General features: G+C 38.0%; 2 protein-coding genes across 5 annotated transcripts in view; both read left to right on the forward strand.

Moving 5' to 3' along the window:
• LOC144077093 (prostaglandin D2 receptor 2) overlaps positions 1–20,702 on the forward strand; it is a 184,212-nt gene that overhangs the window by 12,657 nt on the left and 150,853 nt on the right. For 2 of the 3 annotated variants that reach the window (XM_077604557.1, XM_077604558.1), the window contains one exon: positions 1,231–4,167. In XM_077604557.1, coding sequence (XP_077460683.1) covers positions 1,238–2,518 — 1,281 coding nt within the window. In that variant the 5' untranslated portion in view covers positions 1,231–1,237 and the 3' untranslated portion in view covers positions 2,519–4,167. Of the gene's footprint in view, positions 1–1,230; positions 4,168–20,702 lie in introns of those variants that run through there. The other variant, XR_013300883.1, reaches the window with a different exon arrangement.
• Positions 4,798–20,603, forward strand: cabp2a (calcium binding protein 2a). 2 transcript variants are annotated; one of them, XM_077604560.1, is made up of 7 exons: positions 4,798–4,965; positions 5,194–5,376; positions 16,522–16,552; positions 16,960–17,094; positions 18,131–18,240; positions 18,505–18,652; positions 19,593–20,603. In XM_077604560.1, exons 1-7 carry the CDS (start codon positions 4,906–4,908, stop codon positions 19,616–19,618), a joined length of 693 nt encoding a protein of 230 aa, XP_077460686.1. In that variant the 5' UTR covers positions 4,798–4,905; the 3' UTR covers positions 19,619–20,603. The 2 variants fall into 2 exon arrangements, with proteins under 2 accessions (XP_077460686.1, XP_077460685.1); XM_077604559.1 differs by lacking the exons at positions 4,798–4,965; positions 5,194–5,376 and adding exons at positions 12,037–13,223; positions 14,219–14,461.

A 20,702-nucleotide genomic window follows, 5' to 3' on the forward strand; every position in this document is an offset into this window, starting at 1 on the left:
AACCGGGCCAGGGAGGTGTTTTCCCCGGGAAAAGACAGCGATGGACGTCAATGGCAAAACTGCAAAAAATGCTCTAAAATGGGGTAAAATCCACTTCCTAGCAGCATTTAGTGATTAAATACAAATACTGGAGCTTTTCAGATATCAGAACCTGGCCCACAATTGAAATATTATTTAGGAATATAGCCATATTTTACTCACCAAAAATCCTTTTTAACTGTACACAATATCCATCCTCCTTTCTTTCTTCCTTCTTCTCTATCGCCATCAAAGCTAATGCTGAAAGTCGAGCCTGTGCTGTCGTATTTCTGGCATAGTCCGTCTTGAAAATGGCTTTAAATCAACACAACAATATATTTGCTTGTGCAGCTAGCTCCAGATACAGTTTGGTAGCTAATCATAGTTGGTGAAAGCGATGACGTATCCCTACCCCTGCGACAAGGCAATGACGTATCCCTACGCCTGCGACAATACATTGTGGTGTTGGCAACTCGAAATCTGATTGGTTAAAGCAACAGTCTTATCAACGCTTGTTTAATGCAGCAGAGCCCGCAGAACTGATTGTGAAGGCTTTGAGGCAGATTTCTGACCCTGGCAACAAATAACGGCTGAAATGTGATTGGTTAAATGTTTCAATATGAAAACACACATCTGGAAGCAGTGTAACCAGGGGGGAAAGCAATGAAAGGAAGCTAACAGACAATTTGGAATTTTTTAATAAGTATTGATGGACAAAATATAACATATGATTCAGATATTTCTTAGGCCGGCAGAGAAGGCCTTGAAGGCCCTGACGGCCCGCCACTGGCTCCAACACACCCATGACCCCTTGTGAGAATGAGTGGGGTGGCAAATGAATGAATCAAAGACTCTACTGCGGTCTCGCTAATGCCCTTCTTCCCGTTAAAAATAGCAAGTAACCAAAATGTATCTTGTTACATGGCCCTTAGCCTGGTGCTTTTTCTTGCCAAAAATTGAAATTGAAATTGAATTGAAAATGCACTGTGAAGTAGAACATAATAGGACTAAAATGTTTTATAACAAATAGATAAGTGACTAGAAGCACCAAAAGCAGTATGTTTACCGGTGGGGTTTTATATTAAATTAATTTACATCATCTACATATAACTTTTGTATTTTTATATATTTTGCTGTATATTATATGTATTTACATATGCTATTATTGATTTGTAGTTGTTAATTCTGGTCGGTCTGTGTTTTTTCTTTCAGAGCACCAATGTCAAACACAACTTTCACCTCCAATGCTACGGGAGAACAACATTTCTGTCCATTGTTGCAGCTCATGCATGAGAGCGCCCTTAACAACAATACCAAGACCAACTGGATAGTGGTCTGCTTCCATGGCCTTTTCTCCTGTTTGGGGATTTTGGAGAATGCTCTGATCATTTGGGTGGTGGGGTTACGTCTGCAACGTCGTACTGTAGCCTCTGTCTGGGTGCTCAATCTGGCCATTTCTGACTTCCTGGCCACCATGACCCTTCCTTTCTTCACCATCTACCTTGGCTCCTCCCACAGTTGGGAGCTTGGCAACACCCTCTGCAAAATACAAGCATCTATCTTTTTCTTGAACATGTTTGTTTCCGCCTTCCTGCTGGCAGTTATTTCACTAGATCGCCTGTTTCTAGTAATAAAACCAGTGTGGTCTCAGAATTATCGTTCAGTCTCTCGAGCATGGAAGGTGTGCTTGCTGGCTTGGCTGTGGGCGGCGGTTAATACTTTTCCTTACTTCCTTTTTCGCTCAGTGACTGAGACCAGGGATAATAGGAAACTATGCTATCACAATTTTGCCATGTATCAAACATCAGAAGGCACACTTGAGAGTGACTGCTCGGTGAGACAAACAGCAACAGCTCTTTCAAAGCTGCTGCTAGCATTCTTGATTCCCCTCATGGTGATTGCGGGGAGCTACATCCAAATTGCTTTGAGTCTGAGGAACAGGAATCGGAGGTGGATGAGCACCAAGTCAAAGGATACTTTTATTGGCTCAAATAATAATGAGACACCAGGAGATACAAGTTCCACAAATATCCCTTTAAAGTCAATTACTTTTGGACAATCATTGCTCCAGAGAAGACCACCCTTGTCTCCAACCACCTCATCTAGTTCAACAAACCAGCTCTCCCAGAGCTTCACCAAAATGGTAACATCTGTGATTGCAGTATTTGTCCTGTGCTGGGCCCCCTATCATATCTTCTGCTTGATTGAGGTGTCAGCCCTGTATTATAAGGAAAACCTTAGACTGGTAGAGGTTGGACTCCATTTAGCCACAACAATAGCATTCTTAAATCCAGTGTTGAACCCCATCTTGTACGCCTTTAGCTGCCCGAACTTTTGTGTGAGAATAAGGCAAAGCCTGGGAGCTGTCTTTGAAGGACTCGTGGAGGAGGGAGGAGGAAAACGTTTGGCTCCCAGACTGAGTAAGCGTGGAAATATGAGGAAAAAAAGCAGTCAATGTGCCTGCTTTACTACACCCGGAACTCCAAAGACAACGCATTGACCCTCAGACAGTTTCCTCTTCACCGAAACTATGCGATAACCGAACAACAGCGCCCCAATGAGGCTCACAAAGCATTCAGACTGTGATTGAAACAATGGAGAGCAATTTTTTTGTCACTTCATGACTGGCTTGGACAAAGGCTTTAGGAATTCCATTAATGAAAGTCAGTTCATAAAACTGTTTGGTGTGTACAGCATCAAAAAAGAAGATGAGAACACCATGATTATGACTCAGTGGTTTGCATTTTGGCTGATATTGTTTGAGAGAAATGGTATATTCTGTTTTAATATTCTTTAAAATTCTTTTTTTCGCTTTTTTTTTTCAGAATTATAGAGATTGAGACACCAGAGAAAATAATCAATACATTTGTGACACTTGATGAAAAAAATGAAATGTTTATATTGCAGGATTTTCAATTGCATGGATTCCAAATAGAAAAAAGAAGAATGCAATTAAATGGTGTCATAATTATAGCAGAAATACCAATACATTTGAGCTGTGAAATGACAATAATTCTGTGTTAATCATTAGAGGGCAGTCTTTCATCCAACGATTTACATAAAACATGTTAAAGTAGGATTATGCTTTTCAGGTCCCCTAATCCAGGATCATTATAAATCTGTACTGCTGAACATTTGACCACCTTTCTGGAAGATTGGATTTGATCGTATCAGACACTAATTTTGATTGACTCACTGGTCAAATTGTCTGGTTTCGCCACTCTACACACAGAGAATGCTAGGTGCAATGTGGGTCAAACCAATGTAGGATTACCATGGAGGTAGTTGTCATTTGGAAAGAACATTAAAAAGGGAAGATCATGAATATAAAAAAAGAAAAGGATTACAACAAAAGATTCAGACCTAGATACACAGCTCTCTTTTGAGCTCTACCATTCAACAGATAATCTCTCAGCAGTTGGGGCTATTCTTTCCCACTGTTTCCTTTTCTTGAGCTAAACTTGGTGGGTGTATGACCATCGTATGTCATTTGAGGGGACAAACCAAAACAAGAGATGTTCTTATAAATGAAACAATCATTAGAGGAGTAAAAATATGAAAATGTGTTTTTCGATTCTGATGCCTACATGATTGGATTGGATTGGATAACTTTATTCATCCCGTATTCGGGAAATTTCATTGTGACAGTAGCAAGAGGGTGATTAGACAGAACAACAAATCACAAAGTACAAAGCAAATCCAAGTAAATGGGATCATTAAGAATCACCAAATCAAATCATTAAGACAGAAAATCAGCAAAAACACAAAACAAGCAAGAGTGGAAGGAGCTACCGCCAAATAAATTGTTCATATTAGAGTTATGATTCAACATATAAGTATATACCAAAACAGTAATGCCCAGTAGACAGGAGAGGAAAACGAGTGTGAAGGTGGCGGGAGGTTAAAAGAATTGCTTGAAAGGGTTTAATGCACTAATACAGTGCTTATAGTTGACAGATGCTGAGTACAGCATTAAATCTGCATAGCATGTTTGTGATTTTCTTTTGGCCATCACACACTAAGGCTATAATCTATACACTGCTGTTTACTTGAATTCAACATGTTGATGGAATTTTGTTTTCATGAACTAAATAAACTGCATTTGTAAGCACCATGCTATGTACAAATTAAATCGAGCAGTTTGAAGAACCAGATGGTCCTCCATGCGTGTATGTGAGCATGATTTGTTTTGATGAATATGATTGCATTGCAGTGTTCAACAATTTAAAATTGAACCATTGCTTTTACTCATACATGGGTTTCAGGGTAATAGAAAAATAATAGATAAATAGATACCAATAATGCTTGTAAAAAATATTGTTCCATTTGACATTTTATCTGATTCTTTAGTTTTTTTTCATTGAAAATGTTCATAATGGTAAACAACATCAGCAAGTACTGCATTCAAATATCCACCCTTGCAATCCTATCTGACTCCAGGTGGGACACACTCTCCAGTCAAACCGATGTCAATAATTCACACCATCAGTGAGTCCGTGAGAGAGTGTGCTTTAGAGAAAATTAGATTTTTAGCGAGTAAAAAAATGGCTGAAACTTCACCTGTTATAGTATTTTGAAGTGAATATTTTCAAAACTGTTTTCCAAATATATAAATGGGTGTTTTTATATATTGTCATTATCGAAAAGGCAATAATGATTTGCTTTGTGGGAAACAGCTGCTAAATTAAACAATAGTTATCGTAGAAGGCATATGAAAATATGATACATAGAGCAGGAGGGATGAAAGGGCAGCAGGGATGAGAGGAGGAGCAACCGCAGAAAATGATGTGGCTCAGATTATCAACCAGCATCAGATGCTCTACAAACAGATAAAGAGGACGAAAGGAAATAGCAGGCATCACTGTGTATGCAAATTTGGCGGCAAAGATGACTGACATGAAGAGCATGTCATCCATGGAGGTACCAGAAGAAAAGTTAGTGAAGAAGGTCAGTTGATACACCGTTCCCGTCATACCTTACACTTGGTGGGGACCTGCACTCTGGTATTTCTCATCCTGTCATCTTGGTCTGAACTTCTTCCTCATTTGAGGCCCAACTCGCTTCAATGTACTCTATATTTGAGATTTAAAACCACCTGTTTTTTTTGGTTATAAATATTTTCTGTTGTCCAAACATGTAAATTTGCACTTTATATTTTCTCTCATCATTCTACAGGGTTCCATTAAAAAGAAGATTGAGTCCCTGAGGCGATGGAGTTCAGCTAGCATAAAGAGGCCTCCAAAGCCAAAGGCCAAAACTTTAAGCCTGTCTTCCCCTATGGGAGACCGTGATGAACTTTGGCTGCAAGAGGGAGACAGGAAGAAGCTGCGACCCATTGTTGACTCCGTTTTTGGACAGGTAAGATCTCTAAATGGACACTAGTTTGTTGTCAATCATATCACTTTTTGTGCAACATGACTTCCAGAGATACCCCAAAAAATTGGGATCAAAAATATAGTTTATCACGTTAAGAGTTTATAATTTATTATTTTAATATCCTTTCAGTTGTTGAGCAGCAAAGTGATTTATTCACAACCAATAAGCAAAGAGTGAAGCTCGTCATAAAGATATATATATATATATATATATATATATATATATATATATATATATATATATATATATATATATATATATATATATATATATATATATATATATATATATATATATATATATATATATTGTCAGGACAGCTCTACCTATTAACTTTTATGACACAAGATTTGGGCGTTTTTCTTCATCCATAAAGCAAATATAGCCACCTGACGGTGTAGTTGTTCAGTCGCCTGACTTTGATGTCGGCAATCGTGGAATCGATCCCCACTCAGTGGCAGTAAGCGTATGAGTGCGAATGGTTGTCTGTCTCTCTGTCTGTTCACCTTTGACTGGTGACCAATCTAAGGTGTAGTCTTCCTTTTGCCAAAGTCCGCTGGGATAGGGTCCGGCAACCCCCACAACCCTTTTGAGGATGCATGGTATGAAAGATGAATGAATGAATAAATAGAGGAAAGTTCTGCTGAGTCAGATTTTAGAACTCTTGAGGAAACAAAATCTGAAGTTTATGTACTAATTTTATTGTATAACGATTAAATGATGGAAAAATACTACATATCACGGTCTGACACAATGTTCATCTCCTTCTGGGCTGCTTATTCTCATCTGAACTGCTGACTTTAGGGACAAGGAGGGCTGTAATTGGTGCAGGTTGACAGAAAATTATTTTATCATTTTTATCCATTGTGAAAATGTAATGTTAAGTCATTCGTTCATTGCTAGGCTTTTTATTTTACCAGTGTGTTAGCAGAAATTTCTTTTTACTATTATAATTGCTACATGTCAGGGTAAGCGGAGTTCATTTATGTAATTTCCTTTTTTATTTTGGTGGGTTCCTGTCTGCAGTTCTCACCATGGCAGGCTTGTTTCGTAATCAGTGTTTACCCCTCTGTGTGGATCCATGATGACCTTCTTTGCTTTCTGTTTCTGGACTTTCCTGCCCTGTCCATGTTTTAGAAACAGGTGATTTTATGTTGCTTCCTTGAGCTGACCTGAGGTCTTCTCCAATTATCCTCAAAATCCCTCTTGCTCAGACTCTTGCATTTGAGTCCCACTGTGAGTTCACTTCCCCGTTGTTGCAATTCTATAATTTAGCCAATTTAATAGCTGAATATTCTCCACTGTAAACATAGGTTCTATCTCGATTTGTGGTCTCATTATTGCACCCCTAAGCCAAACTCGGCCCAGAAATTATTTTGCCGCCTCCTACTTGACATCTAAGTAGGTGTTTGTGTTGCACCCTACATTTAATCTTGAAACACAGGGAGAAATAATCAGAACAGTGATCCGTTGTTGTTTCTCAATCCAACTTTACTGTTATGGGGAAAATCTCCCGTGTTTCAAGCTATGTGCTCCAAGGCATCAATAATCGAATACCGATACTCTCTTTAACATGTCACACTTGCTATGTGATCAAGGCATCAACAATCGAACACCAATAAACACTCAATCCAAACCAGCCGCACATCCTCAACACGCAATTGCCAATAAATCAAACACTCTAGCATGTCACACTTGTCATTGCCTTACTCTTATTTATTATTATTATTATTGACTTCCTGAATGAACTAGCAGTAGGGCAGGCTCATGGTCGCTATCTTCTGTTGTTGGTGCTGATGCTTAATAGGTGACAACATTCTGACTGAAACAATTTCAAAGTGACATCAAGTGGAAGAGGAAATACATACCCCTATCCAGTCATTTCTCACAAAATCTTCATGAATCGAAAGATTGCCGAGCAAAATACTCAATTCCAGGAAAAGTGTAAGAAAATATTATTTCCAATGAGTTAGTCAATTAAGATTGGATCACTTTTTTTTTAATTCATTTTTTTGCGTTCATACACTCCCACTATCTCTAGAAGCTCCAGTTGAAGTTATCCCCTTATCATGTAGTCGATGCTCATGTTCATTTTGTGCTTGTGTATGTTATTCGGACCACTTCTTTATTTCTTTTTCCAAGCAAACACAGACTCCAGAGGCTGAAAGCGGGTGCTTAGTAGAAAATCACACTTTGTGGCCGAGCAAGAGCCAGAGAACAACGTGCTTTGTTGTGGCTACTGATCATGACAAACAGCTAGCAAACTATTTTAGATCATTTCTTTCCGAGGACAGTGAAAAGAAAAGTCCTGGTTTGTGATAATTTTGCAATATCCACTTCTTCTCCTGTTAAAATAAGTAATGTATGCTCTCAACAAATGGGGCAGATGCTGATGATGGTGGGGGCTATAGGATGAGGGCCAGACGTGGATGGAAGTCATAGAAGGAAAGGCAGAAGAGATTGGTTGGGATTTGGCAGGGATTATATTAGAATCACAATGAGTGAGAAGACAAGACAACCAGATGCACAGCACTCAATCATCTTCCATACCGCAATTTAGAATGTTCAACCTACCTACCATGCATTTTTCTGGATCGTTAGAGGAAACCGGAGTACCTGGAGAAAATCCACACAAAACCGGAGTACCTGGAGAAAATCCACACAAAACCGGAGAAAACATCCAAACTCCACACAAGAAAGTCTGTACCTTCAATTTCAAACCCAAGAGGCAGGTGCACTAATCCCCCGGCCACTGGGTCGGGAATCAAACATCTTTACCAAAATATGCCATTCCTTCAATAACTGAAGTTGATGAACTATTAACTGCATATATTGCTGCATATATAAGGAATTTCAATTATGACTCTCGGGCCTTCGTCATCAAACATTAGTCTAAAGACCAGGGGTCAGAGTGCATTAAAATGACAATACATAGTGGAAGAATGTATTCATTCATTCATTGTCTCTACTGCTTATCCACACAAAGGTTACAAGGGGTGCTGGAGCCGAAATTGGTTGCCAGACAATCACAGAGAACACAATGAAAGGAACAACCACTCACACTCACAATCACACTGCCAGCGAGTGGGAATTGAACCCAAACTGGATGCACCAAAGTCAGGCAGAAGAACCACTGTACCATCGGGTGGACCCTGGGAGAATTTAGAGTGGGATAAAGCCAAATTTTAGCCGCAAACATATACAAGACATGTAACCAAAATACTATTGGATCGTATTCCTTTAATCCACCTGTGTCAAAGTGGGGCCCGGGGGCCAAGTCTGGCCCGCCGCATCATTTTGTGTGGCCCGGGAAAGTAAATCATGAGTGCCGACTTTCTGTTTTAGGATCAAATTAAAATGAAGAGTATAGATGTATATTAAATTTCCTGATTTTCCCCCTTTTAAATCAATAATTGTAATTTTTTAATCAATTTTTTCTGCGTTTTTAGTTCAAAAATCATTTTGTAAAATCTAAAAAAATATATATAAAAAAAGCTAAAATAAACATTGTTTTAGATCTATAAAAAACTGAATATTAAGGGCTTTTAATCCAGTTCTTTTAATCCATTTATTTAAAAAAAATCTAAATATTATATCTGAAATGGTCCGGCCCACGTGAAATCAAGTTGACGTTAAAGCGGCCCGCAAACCAACCCGAGTCTGACACCCTTGCTTTAATCGTATCTACTTTTTAAATGCAGGTCAGTGCAATATTTAAAAGAACAGAAAGGGCTGAGAAGGCTTTCATGGAACGGCACTGCTAGTTGCATTGAAAAATGTTTAATAGAAATATCTCTATCCAACCAACAGAAGAATGACAATAGCCGATAACAGTTAAATAAGAGCACACACCTACTGAATTTAATATTGTTTTCCGCTCTATGAAGTTCACAATGAATTAAGATAAGACAGTAGATGTAATTAAATGAGAACTTTATTCTAACATTATGACTGGCTTTATCCGTCTTATGAAAGTAGGTTGGCAGCTGGGCTGTCCCCAAAGTAGCATTTATTACAGCAACTGTTGTGTCCTCTTACATGGGATGGATTTCAGGAACACACAGTTCTAGCCTGCTACATTTCTAACGTATACTATATGTTTTATCCTATTAATGTAATCCAGTCGATGTCCCGGAAACCTGACCACACTTTTCGGTCATATGCAACACAAAAGCCAAATATGGAAACGATTTCATCTGCCTTTCTTGAGTGAGTGATTGTGTGAAATCTAGTGCAGCAACAAGTCAATTCAGTCTGCGCAATAATGTCAGATTCGATCAGTCCTCTTCAAGCTCAGCTGAGTCATGCCATAATCGAGTGAAGCGTAATTACACATCAACTACTTAAGATGTTAATTGCACTGTTTATTAAACTATGCACAGGAGATATTCCCTCGATGTGAAAGGAATTCATATATACACCTCTGGTCACAGGCTTTGAGACTTTTCCCCATTCAGTTTAATAACAATAAAAAAATATTCATCAGGGAAGAAAAGAGTGGAAACATCAGGATTAAATAGCACAACTTTTATCTCTCTCCTCTTGATGCTCAAAACATCAATCTGTTTCTCTATCTGACTTCATCTTTGCAACATCACACAATGGCTGTTTCTTAGATAATAACATGATCTAAGCAACCTGGGCATCTTCAATTCACTTACCAGTAGCACGGCTGCCCATTTTCTTTTCAGCCTACATTATCCCTAGCCTAAACATTATTTAATCTATTCCTGGTTCCAGCATCCGACTCATTTTCAGGCCCCGTAAGTACTGTTGGTAGTAGTTTCATGATATGTTCGTGTTAGTCTACAGATCACAGTATACCAACCCCTGCCAACTTTTTTTGACCCGTCCAATGCCAGGTTTTAGCAGTTTAAAATCTTGGGCATCATACTTGGACTGGATCCATATTTTGATTTTCCAGCACTGGGTTTTCTGTCAGGCTAAGTTCCGTGATTACGCTGTCAAGGAAATACTCATAAATTGTCAACAACCGGCTGATTTGAATTACGTCACCAGCATTCCTATTAGATCACGCCATAATTATTGTTTTAACTAATTGTTTTGTCTTTGATAGAGAAGTTAGTCTGTCGAAGTACTGTATATCTCGATGGAGTCATGAGCTCTATCTGTATTATTTAGTGATTGTGTGTGAAAATGTACAATGTGAGGAAATGGTCAGTCCTGGGCTGAGGTTCACTAATCTGATGGCTGTCCAGCTGGATCATTAAATTGAGGCACATACTCTTATATAACTGACATTTTCTATCTCATCAGTCTTCTTGTAAAAAAGAATTCATGTTCCCATTGTGTTTTGGATTTATGTTTGTAAATTAAATACTGTGTGTCGGTGAAGAAATGTAGTATCTCAGCATCTTGCTGATTTGTCCCACATCTCAAGTTTTTAGGACCTCTACTGTTAACCATTCTGTATTGCAGTCTTAGAGCTCGCATCCGTTTCCTAGCAGGAAAAGATATAACTCTGCTGCACTCTGTTGGTGACGTTTTGATAATGCCACTGGTCCAAAATGTTATTTCCATTATGGATTTATGTTGGGCTCGGTATTCTTAAACCACAGCATGCTGGCCAAGAAGTTATATTTCATGACACTAGATGTGCTCCCGACATGGTGGACACTGAACACAAAACAACTGTGGATGTTTATTTCTTTAAAAAAATAAAAAAATAAATCACCAACTGCCCCATTTGACATTCTCAGTTTTTACTGCAAAAGCTATTACACCCCCTGTATTAACACCATATTATATCAGTCCTACTGAGTTTGAGTTTTAGTTTTCTCTTTATAGCATTTTTAGGGAATATGGTATTAGAAAGTCTTTCATTTTCTGAATTGCTTGTCCTCACAAGGGTTGTGGGGCGTGCTGGAGCCTATCCAGGCTGACTTCAGGCACGAGGCGGGGGACACCCTGAATTGTTGGTCAACCAATCGCAAGGCACAAAAGGACGGACAATCATTCACATTTACACTCATACCTAGAGGCAATTTAGTGTTCAACCAGCCTACAATGCATGTTTTTGAAATGTTGAGGAAACTGGAGTACCCGGAGAAAACCCACACAAGCCCGGGTAGAGCATGGAATGTCCACACAGTGATGACTGGCCTGGGATCGGACTCTCGACCCCAGAACTGTGAGGCCAACGCGCTAACCACTCTAGGGAGGATAGAGATAGAGATCTCGAGATCTCTAGATCTCTCTATCTCTATCTCTATTTCTATCTCTCTCTATCTCTCTTTTTCTCTCTCTATCTCTATCTCTATTTCTATCTCTCTCTATCTCTCTTTTTCTCTCTCTATCTGTATTTCTATCTCTCTCTATCTCTCTTTTTCTCTCTCTATCTGTATTTCTATCTCTCTCTATCTCTCTTTTTCTCTCTCTATCTCTATCTCTATTTCTATCTCTCTCTATATCTATCTCTATTTCTATCTCTCTCTATCTCTCTTTTTCTCTGTCTATCTCTATCTCTATTTCTATCTATCTCTATCTGTCTTTTTCTCTCTCTATCTCCCTCTATCACTCTCTCTCTCTATCTCTATCTCTCTCTCTCTATCTCTCTATCTCTGTCTCTCTCTCTCTCTCTCTCTCTCTCTCTCTCTCTCTCTATCTCTCTCTATCTCTCTTTATCTCTCTATCTCTCTCTCAATCTCTCTCTCAATCTCTATCTCTATATCTCTCTGTCTATCTTGCTTGCTCTATCTCTCATCCTAGTCCTCCACAATGGATAACGCGGCGGCCTCACGGTTATGAGACAGGGTCCAATCACGGGTTTGGACCTTGCTGTGTGGAGTTTGCACGTGCTCTCTGGGTTTGTGTCAGTTTTTTCCGAGAACTCCAGTTTCCTCCCACATCCCCCAAAATCTGTAGGGGTAAGATGAAAACTCTAAATTGCCACTAGGCATGGGTGTGAGCACACAAAATCCTAATGGACAGCTAGGAACAACTATCTCATGCATTTATCTTGTTTTAGACAACTAACAAAAATTTAGTAGTTTAAATTTTTAATGCAAAATTGCAAAAGTAAATGTCCCAATCTTTCAATTGCTTGTCTTCTGCTTGGGAGAGGAACTCAATTCAAGCCTTTACTCTGATGTCCAACATAAACCTTTCCTCTAATCTGAAATGCCAGGGATTAAACAGACCGCCAACTCCCCATCCGTAATTCTGCCCATCCACCTCCCCCTTGCATCCTCTCTCATGCGCACATAGAGTTGTGCCAGGCTAGTCATTTTGAGACCACGAACATGATGTTTGAGGGGCATAGAGAGGAAATAGGTGGGATGGATTAGATTAAGTTGGTCCAAATTCAAGGGATCACTCGCAGTAGGCTGGGGAGACTAGATATATGGAAAAAAAATGTTTGTGTGAGCATCAGAGAGAGGGGGAAGAGAGAGAGATAGAGACAACTAAACAGAGAAGACCTTATGCTATCAGAGAAATTAGTTGTTTCAGACCGGATATGACCGAGCTCTCCAACTGTTCATAATATTACCTTTGGTGTCTTAAAATAGTTTTTTTCTCTCCTCTAACTTATTGGACCTTAAGGTTGACCAACCATGCTGTTATCTTGGGTCTGTCTGGACTAGTAAAAACTTGGATTTTATCGTTTTTCTTTTAATGTGTTCAATGGAAATGTGCTATTATATGCACAGGATGTAGCACGCTGTGGGATTTTGAGTTTCAATGTGACCACTGAGAAGAGCATAAGTGGGAGAGAGGAGCAGTTTTTGAGTGGATAAAGAAGGGAAAAAGAGAAAGTGGTGATGGGAAATATCAACAAGGCATCTAGAAAAAATAGTGCCACAAATAAGGTAATATATGTTGTAACTGCTTCTTGCTGGATAATATTTTCTTGTCTATACTTTGTACCCTGTTAAGGTATTTATCTAGCACTTTTGATTTTGTCAATACAGTGGTACCTCTACTTATGAATGTCTCTACATACAAAATATTCATGTTACATGAAGCCTCAATGGCATTTTTTTCTCTAGCTATGAAAGAAATTCCAAGTTGTCTAACAAAAGTAAAGTAGCATCCTATATTGTAATTTTAAAATTGCAGTGATAGCGTTCTTCTCCTATTAGCTATTAGCGGGATCGAGGCCACCGGTGCAGTTGCCGGGGTACTTTTTTCGGGACCACGGCAGAGTCGCTCCAGCCGGTTCTGAGTTCCTGATTCATGTGCCTTCAACACTTGTTTCAATTATTTCTATCAAGGTCAACATTTCACCAAAACTAACTAAATAGTAATTTAAATTTGTTAAATTGTGCGTTTATGTCCATGTGTACGTATGTTTACTCAGCTGCAAAATGTTTCCGTCCTCGACCTCCCTCACCTACGCACACGCCCTTCCATTCCAATGGAAAATTTCTTATTAATGTTAATGGCTTAATAAATTAATAAATAATATTAACATATAAAGCTAACTCAATCTCCTGATTTATTTTTGTGTTTTGCATATATTTAATACAAAATTGGTATACTTCTATCATTTTTACACTGTTGGGGTTGGAATGAATTAAAGTTTTTACATGGAAATTGCGTCTAAATTTACAAAAAAAAATTAAGAGACCACTTCTGAAACAAATTCATTTCATAAGTAGAGGTGCCAACTGTATTTTATTTTATTATTTTACTTTGGACAACAGAATTAACATTGGAATGCTGAGCTACAGTAAATTGTTTGTAATAACTTAAATGCATACAGTATGTTCACAACAGTAAAAAAAAAAAAATGCAGAACCGAATCGGTTCCACTGCTGCTATTGATGAAATTGATCATTATCATTGGATCGCCTCCTCCAAGGGGATGTCGCCTGTAGAGCAAAGTGGGTCCCCAGTGGCTACAGCCATGCTCGGGGGCCAAGGAGCCATGCTCGGGGGCCAAGGAAATGCCGGCGAGATGGACACAGAAGAAGACGAAGAAATGGGGAGCGAGACGGAGTTCGATGAGCCACTCTGCGCTCTGGTTAAAAACTGCAATATGTTGCACAACATAGTGGGGCCTGCGTGTGTCTTCCTCAAGCAGGGCTTTGCACAGAGCCAGCTCGTATGTATGACTTCTGCATACACTTCGAAAAAAAAACCTGAAACATTCGTTACTCATGAAACAGAAAGATGATATTTTAGTCCAGATTTATGTCATGCACTCATAAAATGTAGGGAGCAATAGATACCAGCACTAATTGAAAAAAGTCATTAACAATGTACTTCAGTTACAGATTATGGTTGATATATTGTATTACAGTACATGGGACATGAAGTAACCTTGAATGTAGAGTAGGCTTTTTTATGACCCAGCTTCAATTCACTTAATGTATAATGTGCTCTACTTGTTTGGCAATATTTTACTATATCTGTAATTGCACACTGTCTTACAGTTAGTTGAGGAAAAGTTCAAAATTACAGTGAAGGGCAATTTTTAGACTGCATAAAATTACGGCAAGTAGAAAAAAGATGCACCAAACCAGTCCCCCCTCCATCATGTGCATATTTAATACAAACAGTAAAAGTCATGTGTACATTTTAACTCCCCTTCGTTAATTCTTTACAGTACTTATAGTGCGGAAAATACGGTAATTTCAAATGTATCACTTTATTACATTTCATGATAATCAATATCTATACATTATTCATTTGCATATGAATGTGCACACATTCTGCAGATGTAATAATTTCCCCTTAATGAAACTGCAGCTGACAAAATTGGTTTTCAGTGGGAAAATTACAACACGATAAGATTCGTGATTTGTAATCAAATGTATCTGTCTGTAATCCTTTAGTGCTGTCCCCTTCACCAACCTCTAATCCAATCCTGTATTATTCCTGTTTATGACGCGGGAGCCTCACAAAACATTTGACATGTTTTGTGAGGCTCCCGCGTCATCAAGACATATGCTTCTCACCACAGCAAAAAATTACAATATTCTTACCTATTGTATTTTAAAGATAATGAAATGTCTGTTAGAAATCATTATAGTATTTAATAGTGGTATTATTATTATTATTATTATTATTATTATCATTATTATTATTATTACTATCATCATTATCATCATTATCATAATCATTATTATTATTATTATTATTATGCGTATTATGCCTATTATGCTTATTATTATTATTAAATTGGTTGAAATACATTTCTCAAAATAATAAATCTTGGCCAGTGCATGGTATTATTATTATTATTATTATGATTATTGCGACTATTATGGTTATTATTATTAATATTATGCGTATTATGCTTATTATTATTAATATTATGCGTATTATGCTTATTATTATTATTATTATTATTATTACTATTACTATTATTACTATTATTAAATTGGTTGAAATACATTTCTCAAAATAATAAATCATGGCCAGTGCAGTTAAGTTTTTTTTTAGGTTAAGGTCAGACAGAATGCCACGTATATTTTTGTCACACACTTAAGCAATGCTCATTAGGGTGAGAAATATGCTTGATAGTTAGTGTATTACCAGTGTTTAAACAATAGTGTGCCATGAATATAAAGAGGTGGAAGTGATTTTATATATAGATATATAGTTGGGTTCAAATCCAGGTCGGTCAATCTGTGTTCTCCCTGGGCTTGTGTGGGTTTTCTCTGGGTAGCACATTTTCCTCCCACATCCCAAAAACATCCATGGTAGGTTCGTTGATCATATTTGCCCTAGGTCTGAGTGCGAGCCTGAATGCTTGTCCGTCTTCTTGTGCCCAGCACTCGGCTGGCCACCGATTCAGTGTGTCCCCTGCCTGGTGTCCAGAGTTAGCTGGGATAGGCTCCAACGCCCCCCGCGACCTTTGTGAGGATAAGCAGTTCAGAAAATGATGGAATTATTGTAGCTTTAGTTGACTTCAATATACAGATAGAAAGAATAATTGTTTGCTATGACACTCGACACATACAGTTTTATTTTTTAACAAACCACCAGACAATTTCGTGACATACACACGACTGCCATGCTTTTGTTTATCAGTGGTTGTCGTTAGTTTGTTGTGTCTTGTGTCGTCCATCGATGTACTTAATATATATGTATATTTCTTGCTAACTAGTTTTCCTACATTTTTACATGCATCGTTTGACCTCAATCTACATCCTGTAGGACCGAGACCTGCGGCCTGAAGAAATGGAAGGTAGTATTGCTATTATTAAAAAAAATGTTGGATCCACTCAATAGATAGAAAATAGGGGATTTTCTGACTTTGACCTCTTCATGACACAACCCATTTGTTAGCACTTTGTATGTCGAAGTTAGTGCTTTACTAATGATTTCAATGTAAAGATTTGACCTAAGTGAGAGAGTTACAATAACGGTTGTTTTTAAAAAAATAAATACGATGGCGTAAATGATCAAGAGTATAGCTTTTCCAGCATAATTGTTGTCGGGATGTAAACACTATGCTTTTCATTCATGTCAACACTAAATATATATATATATATATATATATATATATATATATATATATATATATATATATATATATATATATATATTACCTCAAGGATTTAAAAGTACAATTGTATGTTATTTTCTTGACAGAGCTGCGTGAAGCTTTCAGAGAATTTGACAAAGACAAGGACGGCTTTATCAGTTGTAAGGACCTTGGAGAATGCATGCGAACTATGGGTTATATGCCAACAGAAATGGAACTAATAGAGCTCAGCCAGCAGATCTGTAAGTCCAGAAAAACACACATTTGGGGAAAAGGGAATCCTGAATTTAGATATGATCCAACAGTTTTTCATCTCCAATCAGGAATTAAAGGAAATAAATCTCTCGGATTATATTAAGGAGTTCACAATTGAGTGAATAATACTTTTGTTCTAAACCAGTGTTTCTCAACCCTTTTTGAGCTGCAGCACACTTTGTGCATTGCAAAATTCTCAAGGCCCACGACTTGTTGAAAATCCTTAGTTTATAGCGGTGACACCTATATCTACAATATGAAGTCATTTTCAGCAAAGTTTTATCAACAGGAATCACAAAAGAAACACAAAAAATATTTCAATATCAAATTTTTCACACCAATCTTACGCCACCAAAGGTTGAAGTCCACGAACCCCCAAAACTTGCTGTAAAAATTAGTACTGTACTGATTTTATTCTCGTAAATGATGACTATTTTCCCCCAAGATTACTTCAATCTTTTAATTTCATGTGAAAATCACTTTTGTGTTCATACAGATGTCGTGTCACCAAAAATGGATGCTTGTGAAACCAGACAAATTCCAGTTCATGTTACATTAAAAATAAGCAACAAAATGACATTAATCTTAATATTAAGATTTGAATCTTGTAATATTCCAATATGGACTCACTGTTTGTCAAATTTCAATTTTAATCTCATAATTCTATTACAATTCTCACTTGGAATATTACAATGTATGACATTTTGGCAGGTAATACCCCGCAGCACGCCTGACTAGCACTCATGTCACATTATTATGTCATGCCACAGTGGTTGGGGAACACTGTTCTAAACGACTTCAATAAGACAATTAAAAACTTATCAAATGTCATTCATTTGAAAATAACATAAAACAGCAGACCATGCATACAGATGGGTCGAATTTAGATCATTTGAATGGACCTTTAATGAACCCCTTTTCAACAACCCATGCAAAAAGTTCACAGTTTTTGCTCACTTTAATTAGTTGTAATACATAAATGTTTGGTCTAACAGTATGTTGTTTTCTGTTCCTTTGGCCTAGGTGGCGGCAGAGTAGACTTTGAAGACTTTGTGGAGTTGATGGGTCCAAAAATGCTGGCTGAGACTGCAGACATGATTGGTGTTAAAGAGCTGAGGGATGCCTTTAAAGAAGTAAGTATTACCGATACAGTATTGCCTTCACAAGCCAGTCATTACAATGAGATTCATGGTGAAGCTTTAACTGTCATTGTAATTTTATAATGACAATAAAGGCATTTTTTTTATTGTCTTGCTACTGCAACCAAAAAATTTCCAGGATACGGAATGAAATAAAGTTCTAATCTAATCTAATTCAATTCAATTCAGTTATTTGTCAGTTTAATTTATCAATGTGTCTTTTGCACTCCGTCTTTTTTTTTCTTTTCATGTTCCTAGTTTGACTCTGATGGCGATGGTCAGATCAGCCTCAGTGAGCTGAGAGAAGCCATGAAGAAACTGATGGGAGAGCAGCTTAACCACCGTGAGATTGATGAAATCCTGCGTGATGTGGACCTCAATGGGGATGGAGAAGTGGACTTTGAGGGTTAGTAGGTGACACTTTGCACTTGTGCAAAACTGGCAACAAATACACAATTATTTTAAAAGCAACACCAGGTTGGCCCAGTGAAGACGGTTTATCGTGCCGGCTCACAGTTCCGGGGTCGAGAGTTCGATCGCAGGTTGGTCCTCACTGTGGGAAGTTTGCATGTTCTCCCAGGGCTTGTGTTGATTTTTTCCGGGTACTCCGGTTTCCTTCCACATGGCAAAAACATGCAGGGTAGGCTGTAACACTCTAAATTGCCCGGAAGTAGCGCGTATGTTTGTCCATCTCCTTGCGCCCTGCAATTGGCTGGACACCAATTCAGGGTGTCCCCTTGCCTGGTGCCCATAGTGGGCTGGGATGATCATGAATGAATGAAAACTTCCAACATAATAACCAACATTACAGTAACAACAGTACCAAACACATCAGAAATTGCATGCACTACTATGATGTGCGTACCTGATGTCCCCACCAGAGGGAGCGCTGTTGAAACAAATTGAATCTGTACCGGTGTATACTATACTACATTCATTCATTGATTTTCTGAACCGATTTATCCTCACAGGGTCGCGGGGGTGCTGGAGCCTATCCCAGCTGACTTCGGGCCAGAGGCGGGGGACATCCTGAATCGGTGGCCGGCCGATCGCATGTCACGAGGGGACAAACAACCATTCACGCTCACACTCATACCTAGGGGCAATTTAGAGTGTCCAATCAGCCTACCATGCATGTTTTTGGAATGTGGGAGGAAACCAGGAGTACCCGGAGAAAACCCACGCAGGCCCGGGGAGAACATGCAAACTCCACACCTGGGCCGATCTGGATTTGAACCCAGGACCCCAGAGCTGTGAGGCCGAAGTTCTAAACACTCAAGCCGCCGAGCCGCAAATATGTAAGACTGCAATTCAATTCGAGGTAACAATATTTTTTATTTCCTCAGAGTTTGTGCGAATGATGTCTCGCTGACCGACACAGCTTTGCTGCAGTGGATGAGGACTATGCACTGTTAATATTCTTCTAATTGTATTCCTTATTGTATACATTAATGTTCTTGTTAATCCTTTTATTCTAAATCAAACTTCAGAGAACCTTCTGCATGTGTTACTGTTCTGTAACTATGTGATGTAACTGTTGATCTAGGAGAGGGCTAACAACACTCAAACTATATTCTGTAAAATAATGAGTCTACTGACTCATAGTAGTTCAAATATGCAAAAGAGAATAAGACAACGTTTCACTGTAAAATATCTATTTCATACAACATTATTTTCATAAAACTAGCATGCTTGTTTCAAACATCTTTACAAATAACAATGCCACTTTCAAATGTATTTATGTAACTTTTTTCCAAACTTATTTAATTTTTCAAAATTGGCCAAACTGATTTATAGAATATGTTGTAGTGTCTAAACATACACACACAATAAGTATAAATAAAGTCACACTGTTAAACACATGCACTCATTGCAAGTCTCAAATCACGTTGAGAATAATTTTGTTCCTGAGTGGCCAACCTCCTCAGGACTTGAACTAAGAAGCAATAAACATGAGTCATTTTTGACAGACACAATTTGGAAATGTATTTAGAAGTAAAAGCATTTTTTTTTTTAAAGATATTGTTTAAAAATCTGATTTCTTTATCATTCTATTAAAAGAAGCAATTTCACTCAGAATCTACTTACAAGATAAACACCTTAATCAAATCAATTGATGGTTTAATTTTGTATGTATCATAAAAACCAAAAGTGAACTGTCCTAAATCCTGCATTTTATACATTTTAAATGGAGGTTTGACTGACACCAACTGTTAGATTGTAAATGTATTGTCTCAAGTAATTATTCTTACAAAATTATTTTTAACCTTATCAATATACAAATGTCTATTTTTACAGTGTCATAAGCTTAGTAAAATATGCATATAAATAAAAATTGATTGAGTTTGTCCAGCTGATTCAAGTCCACTTTTGTGAGGTTTTTGCTATTTTGTAAGTTGTACCTGTATGTTACACATACACAAAGTGACAATGGTTCATATTTGTAAACATTGTCT

Source organism: Stigmatopora argus, chromosome 7, assembly GCF_051989625.1.
Source record: "Stigmatopora argus isolate UIUO_Sarg chromosome 7, RoL_Sarg_1.0, whole genome shotgun sequence".
NCBI lineage: Eukaryota > Metazoa > Chordata > Actinopteri > Syngnathiformes > Syngnathidae > Stigmatopora > Stigmatopora argus.